The 16,898-nt window shown below is 48.5% G+C and overlaps 5 protein-coding genes across 5 annotated transcripts; all 5 read left to right on the top strand.

The window, feature by feature from the left end:
* Nucleotides 1-629: 629 nt before the first annotated feature.
* Nucleotides 630-3,032, top strand: PG986_010740 (glycoside hydrolase family 5 protein; the record flags this gene model as incomplete). The annotated part of the gene is made up of 1 exon (XM_066846962.1): nucleotides 630-3,032. The coding sequence occupies one exon, from the start codon at nucleotides 630-632 to the stop codon at nucleotides 3,030-3,032; it is 2,403 nt and encodes an 800-aa protein (XP_066696453.1).
* Nucleotides 3,033-6,062: 3,030 nt separating this feature from the next.
* Nucleotides 6,063-7,501, top strand: PG986_010739 (uncharacterized protein; the record flags this gene model as incomplete). Its single annotated transcript, XM_066846961.1, has 3 exons — nucleotides 6,063-6,479; nucleotides 6,542-7,076; nucleotides 7,152-7,501. The coding sequence occupies 3 exons, from the start codon at nucleotides 6,063-6,065 to the stop codon at nucleotides 7,499-7,501; spliced, it is 1,302 nt and encodes a 433-aa protein (XP_066696452.1).
* Nucleotides 7,502-8,473: 972 nt separating this feature from the next.
* PG986_010738 (uncharacterized protein) lies at nucleotides 8,474-8,857 on the top strand (the record flags this gene model as incomplete). Its single annotated transcript, XM_066846960.1, has 1 exon — nucleotides 8,474-8,857. The coding sequence occupies one exon, from the start codon at nucleotides 8,474-8,476 to the stop codon at nucleotides 8,855-8,857; it is 384 nt and encodes a 127-aa protein (XP_066696451.1).
* A 685-nt stretch (nucleotides 8,858-9,542) lies between these two features.
* On the top strand, nucleotides 9,543-9,887 carry PG986_010737 (uncharacterized protein; the record flags this gene model as incomplete). Its single annotated transcript, XM_066846959.1, has 1 exon — nucleotides 9,543-9,887. One exon carries the CDS (start codon nucleotides 9,543-9,545, stop codon nucleotides 9,885-9,887), a length of 345 nt encoding a protein of 114 aa, XP_066696450.1.
* A 307-nt stretch (nucleotides 9,888-10,194) lies between these two features.
* PG986_010736 (uncharacterized protein) lies at nucleotides 10,195-11,325 on the top strand (the record flags this gene model as incomplete). Its single annotated transcript, XM_066846958.1, has 1 exon — nucleotides 10,195-11,325. One exon carries the CDS (start codon nucleotides 10,195-10,197, stop codon nucleotides 11,323-11,325), a length of 1,131 nt encoding a protein of 376 aa, XP_066696449.1.
* Nucleotides 11,326-16,898: the final 5,573 nt, after the last annotated feature.

Here is a 16,898-nt window from a genome sequence, read left to right as displayed (position 1 = left end):
CTGCTCTGAGACTCTAGTCGCAACGGTCTTGTGGGTCTTCACACTTCTGCCCACTGCAAGAAACCCGGTGCATTTGTCTGTGCAAATGGCTGATGGGAGATTGTACGATCCTCTCATCAACACGACCAGGCCCGAAGGGGTATGCATTGGCGGAACGGACGGCAACGGCGTGCACTTGAACGGCTGAAAATACTTGGCTGTCTGCGAAAAGCGAAGCGCGCTGACGCAGTCAGCCAACCAGCAGGCTGCCAGCCAGCCATGGAGCCTAGGAAAACGCCGCATTTGACGTCATCACCGTTCGAGCCGTAGCCAGAGATTGTACGGGGACGCTGGACGTCGAGCAACCAACATTCCAACATGGATGGATCGTGGACAGGGAACCCTTTTTGCCCTTATCTTCTTGAACTGCATTATATACTCGCCAATATACCCAGCACTAACTGTGACAGCGAAACATCCGATCTACTATACCCAATGATACGCTAGACTTTGATCTATACAGCACTGTCTTCTTGGCTTGCTCTACCTACCGTTTCATCCCATCCATCCATCCATCCATACCCCTGCCGCATTACCCCAATCAATAAAACGCCAGGTAAGGACTGAACTATTCGGAAGGTAGGCAGGCAATGCAGTTCCAGCAAGATGGCAAGACGCTGTTCTTGCGCGGCGTCAACCTCGCCGACGCCAAATTCCCGCCCGGTCGCCCGACCTACCTGAGGGAATCGCTCGACAATGCCGAGAGCTGCTCCTACATCGGCGCGCCACTCAAAATCGAAGACGCACCAGAGCACCTTACAAGGCTACGGTACCTGGGGTACAATGTCCTACGCCTGCCCGTTCCTTGGGAAGCTCTCGAGCACGCGGGCCCCGGAAAATACGATGACGAGTACATTGAGTACGTGCGACAGCTCGTCGAGATCTGCAACGAGCATGGCTTCCGGGTCATCATCAACCCCCACCAGGACCTCTGGTCGCGCCATTCCGGCGGCAGCGGCGCGCCCCTCTGGACGCTGCACGCGTGCGGTCTGGATCCGGAGAAGTTTGGCGAGACGCACGCCGCCATCCGTTACTGCGAGTGGCCCCTGGACGAGCCCGACCCGGCTAAGAAGGATCCGAAATCCATCCCGTCCATGATGTGGACCACGAACCACAACCGGCTCGTCTCGTGCACCGTGTTCGCCCTGTTCTTTGGTGGTCGCGACTTCGCGCCCCGCTGCACCATCAAGGCCGACGATGGCACCGATGTCAACATCCAGGACTACCTGCAGAGACACTACTACGCGGCCTACGCGCGATTGGCCGACCGACTAGGCGACTTGCCGTTTGGCTTCGACGGTATGAACGAGCCCGAGCCCGGGTACATCGGGTGGCAGGACCTGGACGTCAACGAGCGCGAGCACACGGCCAAGATCCACAGCAACCCGACGCCGATTCAGGCCATGCGGCTCGCCATGGGCCGGGAGGAGCGCGAGGTGCATCAGTTCCGCTTGGGGCAGACTGGCCCCCACAAAACGGGCACCATGCACATCAAGCCGCAGGAGGGGACGGGCTGCTGGCTCAAACAAGAAGACCCGCGATGGCCGTTCCACCGTGGCGAGTCCTGGCCCCTGGGTACGTGTGTATGGGCCCTGCACGGCGTTTGGGATGTTGAGACGGGCGACCTGAAGCGGCCGGATTACTTCGCGAACTTGCCGCACACGTCGGAAGCCGCGACCAAAAAGGAGAACAGCGCGGACAGCGTCGAGTTTACGTTCGTCGAGTCTTACTGGCGCGAGTTCCACCGGCAGTGGACGGAGAGCGTGGTACGCGCGCACTCCTCCAAGACTGTCAGCTTCATGCAACCATGCGTCTTCTCGCCCCTACCGGCCCCCTCGCCGCCGCAATCCGCGGGCTCGAACGCGCATCCGAACTCCCTGAACGACCAGACGGGCGAGAAACTAGATAAGAAGGAGCAAATGAGTCTTCTCGCGTACAGCCCGCACTTCTACGACGGCCTGACGGTGATGCGGCGGCATTGGCACGAGAGCTGGAACGCCGATGTTGTTGGACTGATTAGGGGCCATTACAAGTTCAAGGCGTTCGGGCTGCGGGTCGGAAAGGGCAAGGTGCGCAAGGTCATCTCGGACCAGATCGGGCGGCTTGCGCTCGATGGTGAGGAGCAGGGCGTACCTACCTTGATCGGAGAGACGGGGATCCCGTTCAATCTGGATAATGCGAAGGCTTACCGGCTCTCGCGACCGAGTTCTGCTTCTTCTGCTACGTCGGGCGCTTCCATCACGCCCGGCGACAAGAACAGGAAGAGCAATGGGGAGCTGGACGAGAAGAAAGAAGAGGAAGAAGAAGGGTCAGAAGATGGAGAATCAGGAAGAGGCGGCGGAGGAGACTACACAGCCCACGTCAAGGCTATGGATGCGCTGGTGTCGGCGTGCGACGACCACCTCGTCAACTTCACGCTCTGGGCCTACTCGACCGTCAACACGCACGAGTGGGGCGACGGCTGGAACGGCGAGGACCTGAGCCTGTACTGCGCCGAGACGGGGTCGTTCCCGAACCACCCTTACCTCCGCGGGGCCCGGGCGCCGGCGGCGTGGTGCCGGCCGTTCGTGCAGAGCCTGGTCCCGGCCCCGGCGTCGTCGGCGAAGCTGGTGCGCATGGCGTTCGATCTCAAGACGTCGCGGTTCGAGGCCGAGGTCGATATCGTGGGAGGACGGCAGCAGCAGGACGGGGAAGAGGCGGTCGCGAGCATCTACGTGCCGTGGCTGCACTATCGGCAAGGGGGCGGCGACGAGGAGGCGGAGCAGGAGGAGCGGCTGGCGCTGCGGGTGCAGGTCGCGGAGGGGGATGCGTGGGAGGTTCGGGGACAGGTGCTCACGTGGAGGATCCGCGGCGGCGGCGGGGGGAGGAAGAGGTTTGGGATGGAGAGGGAGGGGAGGGGTGTTGTCGCCGCGGGAGCTGGGCACAATTGTCGTGTGAGATGGGCGTACAACTGGCCCTCCTTCACATGTCGTTCTGCGTCCAGGCGAAAGTGATGCTAGGTGTTGTGCGCTGGCTGGCCGTGGCCGGATCATCGACAGGTTGCTGTCGCTTCTCCAGCAGGCGGTCTCGGTCGGACGTCCGCGGACTTTTGGGTTCGGTTCGGGGTCTCCCTCGTTAGATTTTGAATGTGTCACGATTTAGATACCCCCCGTTATTTCACTCATTTTAGAATATTACCTCGGATCACGATGTTCATGCTACGTTAGTGAGTAGGTTATCGTTTTTGGATCGAATGATGGGTGTTCATGAATGTAATTAGACAGCATTGATTGATACGCGATGCGACCGGCGTACGGTCCGTGGCGGATGACCCGCTACCGACCGAACAATTCCCCTCCAAACAATTCCCCTCCAGTGACCTGATGCATCAGCATGCGCACGAGAAAAGGAGTCCAGGGCGGCACCCCGGGCGCCCGCGGACAGACGGTAAGTAGCAATCAGTCTAGACGTCACATGCCTGGCCAGAGACAAAAATATACCGGTCTCATGTTCTCATGTGTTGAACCGAAATAGATCAATTGCCTGGCGATGTGCTGCGACGATTGGCGTTGAGTGATGGCTGCAGTGGTTCGGCAGAGACGGAAGCTACGATACACGATTCGCTTTCCGCTTCTAGCTTTATGTCAGAATGATCTTCGAAGCTCGGGTATCAGATACGACCGATTCATGTGCATCGCACTTGCATAACTAGATGACTAGACGCTTGGCAGACTGGATACCTTTTCTCGGGTCCGTTCAGGAGGCGCAGAGAAAGAAGAAGGCGAGAAAAAAACTAAAAAAAACTGGAGTTAGGACGGACATGTTGCCCGTGTTCTCGAAGTCAGGTATTGAATAAAGAAGCGGTTCGCTGCCAAGAGTTCTGGAGGTGGGCCAAAAGAGAAACAATGCAAGCTGAAGTTGCTTCTAAGGTGTTTCCTCATTTCCTTTCTGAATGAAACATGGATATATTTGCAACTCGTTCAGTGCATTCGCGCCATTGGAACATGGACAATTCAAACCAAGAAGATAAGAGCACAATCGACTGGTCATCGTGTTCTGGGGTTTTGAACATCGGCAATTATTTGGGTCGATATTGCAAGCATCAGGACCAACAGGGTGGTGACGGTTCTCTCAGGTGGGGTGGACGAAAGACCCCCTGTTGAGGCTGTTCGTTCGGGCGCACCAGCAGCAGCCTCTCTAGCGCGGGTTACGTGGTCCGCCGTTGTGGTAAGGTTCTGACCTACATGCCCGCCATTCTGCGCCGCCATGTGCTTGTGCAACATCAATAAATCCTTCCGACTGCTGAGAATTTATTGGTCACTGAATACGGAAGTAAGCCTCGCGCCTGCTTTTGGCCAAGGCCAATTCGGGAGCGTGTCATAGATCCCGATAGCCACTCTGACTGCCAACGCACTTGCTGTCGTAATACTGTTGGCTGTTGCTAATCTTATTACTTGCTTTCAAATGCTTCTCCTGCTGACGGACGACCTCGTACTACAGTCTGTCAATTCAGTTGGCCACTCGGCGAAATTATGGGCGTTGGGCTGTCTGTGTTTTCTCTCCTTCCGCGGGTGGCCGCGGTTGCATACCGGGCAAATTTGCATGCTGGAACGCAAACAATCGAACTCGAACCGAACCTCTGTCGCTTTCCCTTTCCTTTCCGCTGGCAGCTGGTCTCGTGCGTTCCTACCCCCTTGGGGGTGCCAGCGGCGCATCGCATCGCTAACGGTGGGCCCATTTTCAGATAGCGTCCAGTCTATCAAGTCGGCAGCGGAGTAGGGGCGGTCTCAGAAGTATGTACGTGTAAGTAGGTGCCGGTACAATACCCGTACCGCCAGGGTTTTCGACTTGGCACGCACAGTCCATGCAACCGCACAACGGCAAACTTATCCGGGCGAGGAGTCTGGCGTTCAGACCACAATGCCATGCTTAATTTCCATCCTTTCAATGGGCGTGTCTTGTACGACCCGTCTGTACCGTACTGTATGTATGGACATGAGACGAAACCTACAGCCAGCGTACTACTGACTGGCTGGCTTGCTTACCGCCCTGCAGTGGCACATTGGAAGGGGAATCATACCAGTCGGGCCGCACGACAGCCAACGACGACACCAGCGTTACCGACGCTTGCTTTTCTAGGGTAAAATGTTCGCGCGGAGCCAGCTCGGTACAGATCTCTCAGTCAGGCCATGCTGGACTGGAGAATGAGAGAAAACGGAGACTGAAGTCCTCAAAAACTCCGGACGGGCAAAGATAGAACCCGCACCGGCGCCTACACAATAGCTCGATGCCAGCGCTGCCTCCGAGGTACGAGGTCTGGCATGCGATGGCCAATCGTCTAGCAGCGTACCCATCGAGAAGTTCGATCAATATCAGGGTATCCATGCCACCTGGTGTTCTTCCCCCACAAGGAGGAAGAATCGTGTCCGCGGAAGGGGTGTGTACCCACCACCACCACCACGCCAGCAGAACTCTGCGCACCTGACGTCAAGACTGGTAATTACACACAGTGACACCTCCAACGACACCACCATCCAGTGAGTTTAGAACTGCCAAAACAGCAGCAAGCGCGTCCCCAACACAGTATCCAGACATCGCTGCCCAGAGCATACCACAGGCTCCGCGATGCTCTTGGCGACCCACGTCGGTCAGCCGGTTATCCGATGACCTATCCACTGGCCAGCCCAGCATGGAGGCATCATGTAGCAAAGCATGTCGCAGCTCACTGCCACCGCGGAGGCCGAGCGATGGCCCATACCCAGAATGCCGGATCTCTCAAAATCTGGGGCTTTCCCTCCGTCTTTGCATGGTCTTTTGTGGCTTTCCATCTCCAATTGCCTTTTCGAGTGAGATCCTTTTCCGTTAACGCCCTCCTGCCATCCAGATAGACTTTTTGTCTGTCTCGCGCCTCTTTCCCTGATTGCGTATCCCGAGCTATCTAGATCGACCCCGGAACGGAAACGACCATTGCCTGGATCCTGCGACCATAGAACTCTCTTGGAGGGGTCCCTTTCTCGAACTGCTTCCAACCAGCAACCGTGACCATGGGTGTTGGAGGCCTTGCCGAACCCGTCGTGGTGGTGTCGCTACTTGCGGGTGGTGTCATCGTGAACCGTAATACGAACTACAAGCTCTTCGCCAAGCGCGGCGAGATCCCTTGGAAGGAGAAGGGCGACGATGACGAAGTACGAACTTCGAGGACATCCTCTTCCGACGAGACCGCCGTCGAGGACGACGGTCCCTACTCGCCCATGATGACAGACAACTTGCTCGAGGATGGGTATCTCACATCATCGGCGGCATCGGAGCCAGTATGGAGGAGGAGAGAGGTTGGGTTTTGGAAGTTCCGAGGGAGCGTGGTGTCGCCCAACACACGAGTGTTCAAGGATAGCTTCTTGAGCCGGCTATTAATCAAACTTCCTTTCCTCTGTGAGGTCTGGTATTGGGCACTGATTTACTGGGTAAGCCATCCGCATCGATCCCCATGCGATATGTACAAGAGGGACTAACGACGTTCACCTAGGTCTATCAACTCGGTCGTGCTGTCTCGGCGTTAACTCTCGTCGAGGGTACCGTGAACGTCGCCCGCCGCCACGGCCTGCAGGTCGTCCACCTTGAGCAGAAGTTGGGCCTCTTCCTCGAGCCGGCGATCCAGAAGATGTTCCTGCCGCATACGACTCTGATGCCGTGGATCAACCGCCTCTACTCCTTCATCCACATCCCGGCCACCATCTTCTTTCTCGTCTGCCTATACTACTACTGTATTGTGCGCAACCGCACGCACGAGCGTCAGGACGGCAAGGACGTCGGACAGAGCGCGGGCTCCCCTGCTGGCGCGCCCCTTTTCCAGGCTCGCCGCCGCACCATGGCCATGTGCAATCTCATCGCCTTTTTCATCTTCACCCTCTGGCCCTGCATGCCGCCTCGCCTGCTGAGCGACCCGAATGCGCAAGGCGCCGATGCGACGGAAGGCCGAACCTACGGCTTTGTAGACACTGTTCACGGTGCCGACGGTGATGCTAGCTATTGGACGCAAAACAAGTTCTGTAACCAGTATGGTAAGACCATTCTCGTCGTCGTCGTCCGACGAACCCCAATCTTTTGGACCCCTAACTAATCTAATCCCCGAATAGCTGCCATGCCTTCGCTCCACTTTGGCTACTCCCTTATGATCGGTATGACTGTGGCCACGCTACCCCTGAACGCACGCCACCGCCAGACCCGCCCGGTCACCATTTCGAACATGCGATTCCACCTGCCGTCGACGCCGCGCCTGCTGTGCCTGCTCTTCGGCTTCTTCTACCCCTTTATCATCCTCGTCGCCATCGTCTCGACCGCTAACCACTTCATCCTCGATGCTGTCGCCGGCGCGGCCGTCTGCGGCATTGCGTGGAAGGGCAACAAGTTCATGCTGAACCTGCTCCCGCTCGAGGACTACTTCTTGTGGTGTGTCCGTATCAACAAGCCGCGGTCAGCATCTTAGAACCAGACGTTGAACTTGGCTCTGGGAGCGGTCCCGCCCTTCAGGAGTAATATTTAATATTCTTGCTTAGAGTTTGGCGTATACCTACATTGTAACTGATGTTTGGGACGGGCCTCTGATTCCCCCTTTTTGGGAAAGAGCCTGGCTTGATTTGGCTGGCGTTTTGGGGGCGTTGCATCTACAACCTTCACGACCATATCTTGGGACCACTGCTCTTTGGAGTTTTAGAGAGCGCGTTATAGAAGCATATCTGTATCATTGCGACAACGGCATTAACCTTCTTCTTTAAACTGCTTGCTTGCTCTTGGTTTCTTGGCTGTCATCCACAGGACTTGGTACTCTCCTATATTTGGTGAGGCGGGCGAAGCAAGTAATGGTTCAACGCATTTTCGGCGCAAGCTCTCTCATCTACTGAAGAACTAGTTAAATACGAGAAATAGGCATTGTTCACGTTCTGGAAATACTTTCATGGATGACCATACTGCTGCAATCTCATCCGGGCCTGCTCACCGCGACCACAACAAGGCACGGCATATATCGGGAGGGCATTGCAACAAGACGATGGCAGCGAACATTGTAGCCATTCATCACCAAGATATTGCTGGTGGCCGGAAAGATTGCCCCTTTATCTCCGCTGGTTAGCCCGGACTAGGCGATAATCACGGTGGGGCTTCAGCAACATCTCGAACCAATCAGCCCAACGCCGTGCCAAACTACGTCATGCTGACTTGTTGGTGCCCTTGTGGCATCTTCTACGTCATCGCCGGTGTCTTGCGGGATGTCTTGTTTCGGTCACATAAAGCTGCTGGGTAGTCACCCACGTTTCTTGGCATCGTAACTTACACTCATCCTACCATCTCAACATCTCAACCATCAAGACATCTTCGTATATTTCACCTCGCTCTCATCCTAAGAAAAGGCCAACACAAAATCTACACACACACACACACACAGACCAACCACACGCCGAAAATGTCCAAGATCATAGACGACGTCAAGTCCGGCCTTAAGGGCATCCGGGGCGCGGGCGACGCGATCCGAGGCTCGGCCATGGAGGCCACGGACCAGGCCTTCGACAACGACAGCAACCACCCGCAGACGCAGCTGGCGCAGGCCAAGAACCGCAGCATCACGGAGAAGGGCAAGCAGGACATTGCGGGGACGGACCACATGGTCGCGCGGCACGAGCAGAAGCATGGGAAGCACACGGCTGGTGCGGCGGCGGCAGCGGAGGAACCGGTGACTACGGGGACTACTGCTGCGGGAACGACGACGACGGCGGCGGGCACGGGGGTTGGGGGTGCTACGGCGGAGACGGGGACGACGACGACTGGGGTGAACTCGCGGGTGGTGTGAGAGGAGGGAAAGTCCATTCAGGGAGTCGGCGGGGACTGGGTTAGGACGATTCATGATTCCCTAAGGATTACAAACTATAACAATGCTGGCTATGGGCATTGGGACGAGCTTATGACATGACGTATGATACATACCCAAATATGAACCGGAACAACATCTATATCCAACATCCAAAACACCCAAATGTGATTCACTGGTGCAGTGGATATGCTTTCTAACTACAAGCACGTCTTGAAAGCATCAAATTGTCTGCTTGTATGTCCCCGACCATCTGAGTGAATTCTGGGGTAGTCTGTATGGCATGTGTCACCGTCTGCTCCTCTTCTAGTAGGAAGGGCAATTGCAACTTCCCACTTGCCTCCTCGAACACCGAAGAACGATAAGCTTGCCGTGCATATTACAAATCACACCTCATGTTTGGTCACTTCCACTGTCAAAGTAGGAAACCGCTGCAGGTACGTGTTGCCACATTGATCTTAGAAGCACTGGCAGAAGTTGCTCTTCCCGCACAACTAAGGGTGGTGGTTTGAAGAAAGCCGCAAAACAGAGATTTGCACGTTTCATGAAAGAGGAAGGCACAACAGCAGACCGAAGATGGAGGCGGGTAATGTAGCACGTCTCGAAGCCCACGATGGGATTCCGAACTTCCTTTCTTCATAGACCTCTTAACAGTAATATTTCCACTATGGCTACCTCTTCGGACTCTATTCTCCCGGTCTATTCAGTTCAACCTGGATGGACTCCCCGACGAGTACCTCAACGTGCTCTGAGGTCATCATGGTGGCGCCAACCTGTTCTGTTCTTGTTGGCAGTCGCAACATTCCCTTGTTTTGTCGCGTGGATCTGGGGATTGCTTGTCATTCCATGTCTTGCGGTCCCTAGTTTGGACACCGCGCTGTCCAATCAAGCTCTTGGTGAAGCGGAAGTTTTCGCCCGCTGCTGGGAGACCGCCGGCTGTATGGTCGGCGGTTTCTGGGCATGGCGGATTCTGATGTGGATCCTCGATGTGAGAGCGGATATCGGTGATTAAACGTTAGGTCTACCCTACCCAGAAGGGTACATTAAGCTATGTACGCATGTATGGCCTTGGTTGATGCTTCGGCTCTCCTCGAAGCTATATACTGCCTCTGCTAAGCGTTCCGATTGAAGCAGGACTCCCTCGAGAAAAAAAAAAAAAAAAAAAAAAAAAAAGCAGAAAAATCAATAACCAAAAAAAGGGGGGTTCTCGCTGATTGAGGTTCATGATACCTAAGAAGAATTGCGGCAGAACAAGGAGGGGGTCTTGGGCAGGGGCTGGGTGCGGGCTGGGCAGGTGGGAAGCACTCAGCTCTCTTAATATGGCTCCCGTCGACGACAGAAGGTCAAAAGAGACAGCACTCAACTCTCTTAATACGGCCCTGTCAACAAACACACCACGCGACACAGTGAGCACATATCGCCAAGACCCGTCGACAGTCGATTCCTTCGATCTGATCATGGTAATTACTTCACCAATCTCACATTTTCCTTCGTGCAGTGGCCTGACCTCTTCTGTTCCAGGACATCCAAACCCATCGATCCCGGCATTGAACATCTCTCCCATCCTCTCACACCGTGCCAACTTCGAAGAACCGCTCTGCGTCATCCTCCGAGCACAGCCGAGCAGCACAGAGCACTCAGCTCTCTTAATATGGCTCTGTCGGCGGTCGATTCCTCAATCTCGATATTCATCTCTCGAGCACTTCGGTCGCTCTCTCCAGCGCCTTCATCTCAACCCGTACGGCGAATCGAAGGGAGTTAACATTTACGACCAGACAGTCAGACAGACCACACCTGGCATTGGACACATTTCCCATCCTCTCACATCGTGCCGACTTCGAAGGAAGAACCGCTCTACGCCATCCCCCAAACACAATCGAGCAGCAGAGAGCACTCGGCTCTCTGAATATGGCTCTACCGACAAACGGGCAAACCACGCGAGTACACATCTAGAGGTCGACAGTCAGTTCCTCAACCTTCGAACACCTCAATCGCCCTCTCTAGCTGTTGCCTCCTCAGTCCTTCATCTCAATTCTTGTAGCGGGCCAAAGGGAGTCGAAATTGACGATCAGGTAGTCAATCTGGCATCCGTGGTCTCTCGAGCTGAGCCGAAGTTAATATGGATGGCTGTTGTGACAGAATTTGTCCTCCTTGAGCATCCAACAAAGTATCACCTGCTACCTGGCCATCACTCTACCGTATTCGCTGGATGCTGTTTTCTGGACTCCGGATTTGATCTTCAAGACCTTTCGCCACATCTGTTCCACATTATGTGGCTCGATGTTCATCCAGATTCCGGCAGCACCACATATACCTTGCTCTGTACACAGATCCAGGACCACCTTCATTCTGCTACATTCCTATATGACCCTGGCCAGCCTTCTGGCATCTTTGGATCCGGTAGCACGAGATCCACACAGCAACTCATTACGGCCGACCCGACAAGCTGAGGGACAATTGTTAGAATATCCAGCTCAGGGGTAACAACCAGTACGGTTCAGGGGGATTACGTGCGCCGTGCGCACGGATTATTTATTTTACCGTATAAAGGGGATTTCACGATTTCTTTTTTATTTAAATAGATTATATATTATAAAGGACTTAAAATATATTATATTATATATCGTTAATTATTATAACGTGGTTTACTATTACGCGACGTATATTACTTAGCGACGCACCTTAATTTAATTCTAATATAATTAAACTTTAACGCGTAATACCTCTATAATTATAATGCCTAATTAATCCTAAGAAGATTAGATAGTTTTAATAATTTAAGCGACACGAAACGGACCGAATTAAATAAGCTAAAAAGTAGTAATAAAAGCTTATAATATACCCGAATTAATTTTACGCTATCGAATTTATGGCCGAACTTTAAAACGCGAAATCCGACCGAAACGATATAAAATAAATTTAATTAAAAAAAAGGTACTTCGTAAATATATAATTAATCTAAATATTTAAAGGATGCTTCTCGATTTCGTTAATATAAAAAATATAGCTAATCTCTTTACCGCGTTGCGCGGCGGCGACCGCGTCGGTAAGTATTAAGTTAAGCGCTTTATTAATCGTAATCCGGATTTAAAAACTAAAATAAATCGTCGGTACGATTATTAAAGGGCTTTTTATAAAGATTTTAAAGTTATTTCTGCCTGGTTTACGTTAATTGTAAATATAAAGGCGAAATACGAGATCGTTAACGAAAATATTTAAAATTTCGATAAAACTAGTTTTATAATAAGTATAATCGGGTTAATACTCGTCGTAATACGCGCCGAGCGGCGTAGAAAAGCGAAGTCGGTTTAGCTTAGTAATTAAGAATAAACAACGGCGATTAAATATATTAATTCGTAAAGCTAATATATTCCGCCGTTTTTAATCGTTTAAAGTTAATATTACCTCGCGAATTAATCCCGCGAAACCGATTTACCGGGCGATTAAATAATTAAGCCGATTTTTAATAATTAGATTAATAACGAAATAAGCTTAAACTAGATTAAGTATTTCGATAAATATATTAGATTATAAACGAAAAATTATTACCGCCTTTTAATTCTCGACGGTTACGAGAGCTATATTTCGGCCGAATTCGAAATATATTACTAAGATAATAATATTATTATTATTAATATGCCTCCCTATTTATTGCATTTACTTTAACTTTTCGATATAGTACTTTATTCGCTTTTAAAGCGTATTTATTCGAAAAAAATCGAGCTATTTATTAAGGCTTTTATAAACTATATTACTAAGCTCGAGTTCGTTATCGCCTTTAAAGCTGCGTATTTTACTATTTTTACGGAAGCTAATATTAAATCTAGATTTAGCGTATTTAGTTTAATACCTTATAACCTTAACGAAGTAATTAATAAACTAAATATACGTTTCTGGACGCTTACACTTAACCTATTCCGTTTAAGGACGGCCAGTATTTACGACCTTTAAACGCCGTTTAACCCTTAATAAATAACTAAATACTTTATTTATATTAAAAAGAGGGTATTTACCTATTAAAAAAGCTCTCCGACGCCGATTTTAAATACGATAAACTAAATAGCGAAGGGTATAACTAAAATAGCCTATAAAATAACCTTTATACGTAATAAAATATATATATTAAAAGAGGCTAATTTAGCACTTTTTAAACACCGGAAAGCTAAAAAATCGCGAGTTTAGCTTAAAAAAGCCCTTACTATTAAAAAATCTTAGCAGCTATAAAACGAAAAGGTAAAAAAAAAGCGTTTAACGCCCGATAAAAGTAAAAATAAGGGTTTGTTAAAACGGAGGGCGACTAATAAAAGGCGCTATAGTATTTATGGCGAAACAGGTTATAATACGCGAACATATAAAAAAAATATAAAATTAAGCGAAAAATCGGATAGCGAGTAGTTTTAATTAATTTTAAGCGTTATAATTAAATTAATTTATATAAAAAGGTCGAGAAGTAGAAAAGATGCGTCGCTAAGTGATATGCGTCGCGTAGTGGTAAACCACGTTAAACTTAAACCTCGATCGGTTTACGTATAAAATGATTATATAAATTACGAGTATATACGCTTAAGAATCTCGAACCGCTATAAATATCGATTAATAGGACATAAAGTTAAACCTTTTCGATATTATCGAATCGAAAAAGAATAAAACTATATATATTATATATTTCGTATAATTTTTTTACGATTATTATAAATTTAAAATATAAAGTATTATACTCGAAAAGTAAATTTTTTCCAATTTTAAAGAGTAAACCGAACCTTATTTTAAATTAATAAACCGAGGGTATATAAAAAAATGTTTTTTATATATCGAAATTTATAAGGTAACGATCCCGGCGAATAGAACGATAACTAAACGGTTCGTACGCTTTATAAATTAATACCGTATAAAAAAAACTTTTCATAATAATTAACGGTATTTTTAATATTAAAGGTACGATAAACGTTAACCGTATAAAGCTTTAAAAAATATTTAATCGTATTAATTAAAAACGAGTTAATAAACCGTATAAAATAATAAACGAGTACCCTTCGATTTATACCGGTAATAAACCCCGGACTACCCGGAGTTTATATTAATTAATTTATATATACTTACTTAACTTTTAATTATAACGTTATACTCGACTTATTTATATAAACCTCGATATTTTTATACGAAATAATATATAATATTTTATCGATATATTTAATATAAAGTAAAATAATTAAAAGTCGCAAAATTATCGTTTTTTAAAAAACGTATTAAAAAAGAATAGATATATATTAACCGATTATATAATATTTTCGCGGATAAAGTACGGATATTTATTAATTAATACCGCCGGTACGGTTTTTTTAAAAAATTTATTATACGTTTTTTAAAACGTACTTATTAATTATACGAAGTAATATTATTTCTATTATATCGGATTCGGAAAAAGATAAAACGAAATATATTACCTTTTAAATAATTATTTTAATATAAAAATAAACTATAATTAATATTATATAAATTAAACGGAAATAATTTTCGTATAAATAAAAAAAGGAAAACCCGGAAAAAATATAGTATAAAGTTTTAAATATACTTTTAAATAAACTTTAATTTATATAACGATGTTACGACCTGGCCCAACCATGCGGCCCAGAACCCACCCTACGGCACGGCCCTACGATACCCCGAAACCCTGCACAAAGACCCAGCAACATTCCAAGCCACACCAGTCAGCGAAGCCCCACCAGTTAACAAAGCCCCACTAGTTATCGCGACCCCACTAATTAATAAAGACCTACGACGATTAAGCTACGACGATAACCAACACCAACGACGACAGGCAGTACCCGACGCAGCCACCCCAGGACAGCACGAGTTGGACAGTACGAGTTGGACAGCACGGATTGGACAGCCAGGGAAGGACAGCAGGATAATACTGGTCACGTGAAAATAAAGTAGGGATATGTTAGATCGCGGATATCCAGTACGAGCCAGGACAAGATATATTAGATCGCGAATATCCAATAAAACCTAAAGGAATCAGTAAAGAAGAAATTAAATATATAACGATAAACGCTCCCTATATATTTTAAATAAACACTCTTTACTTCAGTAATTAATTTAAGCATTAATCTAACCTATTAATAAAGCAAACAGCCTTAACGACTCTATTATGAATCCCCTTAAATCTACGCACCTCAGTTACCTTTTATTCCTACGGCTATTACACATTGTATCGATAAGAGTGGACTTTTATCGCACGTTTAAATACTCTCTCGTATTATTAAATATAAACCCCAGTACGTCTTACTAGGTTTCCTTTAAAACCCAGATAGCGTTCGTTACATTTTAATCACTCTTATTTTTACGAGTCACTACCTAGACCCTTGAACAATAGCACCTACAGGAACCATGTCTACACCTAGACCTAGCAACACCCCTCGCCACGGGAAGGCCCCTGCCACCACTGTAAACACCTCTCATCGAGACCCCGCGATAAAGGTAGACAGCGACGACAGCGACGATAGCCCTACCCGATAAACGTTGGCCAAACGAATTAAGGAATTTAAACAGGAGAACGCCAACTATTAACACTATTACGTTAAACTCGAAAAAAAACGCAACGAACTCCTAGCCAAGAACACCCCAGGATAAACACCAGACATCGACGAACTACGTAAAAAATACGCCTCCTCCGTACCGCCGCCAACATTATCCAGACCCCTGTTACTCCCAAGGGAGGCATAAAGATTAGCACCCCAGCAGCCTTCGACGGAACCAGTAGAAACCTCCGCGGATTCCTTGTCCAAGTCAAGGCCTACCAACGGTTCTATAAAAAAACGTTCCAGGACGCTACTCAACGAGTTATCCACGCCGCCTCGTTCCTTAAAAGCAAAGCACTCGCTTAGTTTAAACCCTACCTGAACGAACTAATAGAAAATGACTAACAAATTGAGCTATGCCGCGCAGAGGCATAACGAATTTTCGAAAGCTACGATAGCTTCGAACAAGCTCTCAAGTCACTCTTCCAGGACCCCGACGAAAAGCGATAAGCAAAAAGAGAATTGGAAACTTTTAAATAGAAAGGGTTAACCGCCTTTTACACCGCCGAGTTCCGACGCATTATGGCTCGACTAGACTGCACCGAAGCCACGAAGATTATAATATACTACCGGGGGTTAAAAGAAAACGTTAAGGACGAACTCAGCCGGCTTAATACCCCTAATAATTTCCTTTCGTATATAGAGCTCACCATTAAAATCGACACTCGCATATACGAACAACGCCGCGAAAAACAGGGCGGACAATAACGGTGGACCAGTCGAGTCCAAGCCAACACAAACCGACCGCGTCACCACCACAGCATGCCACCAAAGAATAGCACAGCGCATGGCTATCATAGTGGACCCATAGACCTCGACGCTACTAAACACGATAAACACGACAAAAAACAGGGCGTTACCTGCTATAACTATTAAAAACAGGGATATTTCGCCCAAAACTATCGATCCCTAAAGAAAGACTTCCGAAAAGTCCCGGATAAACGACAAATTAATACTACTAATAATCGACCAACCTTTATAGCTATTAAAAAAAACAACGCCAACAGTACGATAAACGTGCCCCACGGTAGCCTATCCTGGATAGCTTATTACGACAATAATTGCCACGACCACTTGGCAGACAAGGAAGGAACGGAATAATTCCTTAAAACCCCTAGACGGTAAGGTACTACACGCACCCTCGCGATAGTATAACAATAAACCCTTTATAATAACGAAAACAGCGAGAGTAGCAGCGAAAATAAAAACCCGAGAAATAACTTAATCCGCGCCGAGCGTCGACTAAAGGATCCTAAACGGCTTATTAGATTACCTGTACCCGAACTCGCCGTAAAAGTAGTAAAACCCCGAAACCTAAATATCGACGAATAGCTGGTAATCCCAGGAGTTACACTTCTTAAATCACGAAAACTGCGGCAAGTACTTATTATGCACGGACTTAAACAAAAAGTAAAAAGAAATTACGCTATCGGCGACGATCC

This window comes from Apiospora aurea (genome assembly GCF_038362705.1).
Source record: "Apiospora aurea strain CBS 24483 chromosome Unknown utg000007l_segment0_segment0, whole genome shotgun sequence".
NCBI classification, from domain to species: domain Eukaryota; kingdom Fungi; phylum Ascomycota; class Sordariomycetes; order Amphisphaeriales; family Apiosporaceae; genus Apiospora; species Apiospora aurea.
The sequence above is the reverse complement of the archived record's forward strand: the minus strand, read 5'-3'. Positions and strand labels throughout refer to the sequence as shown.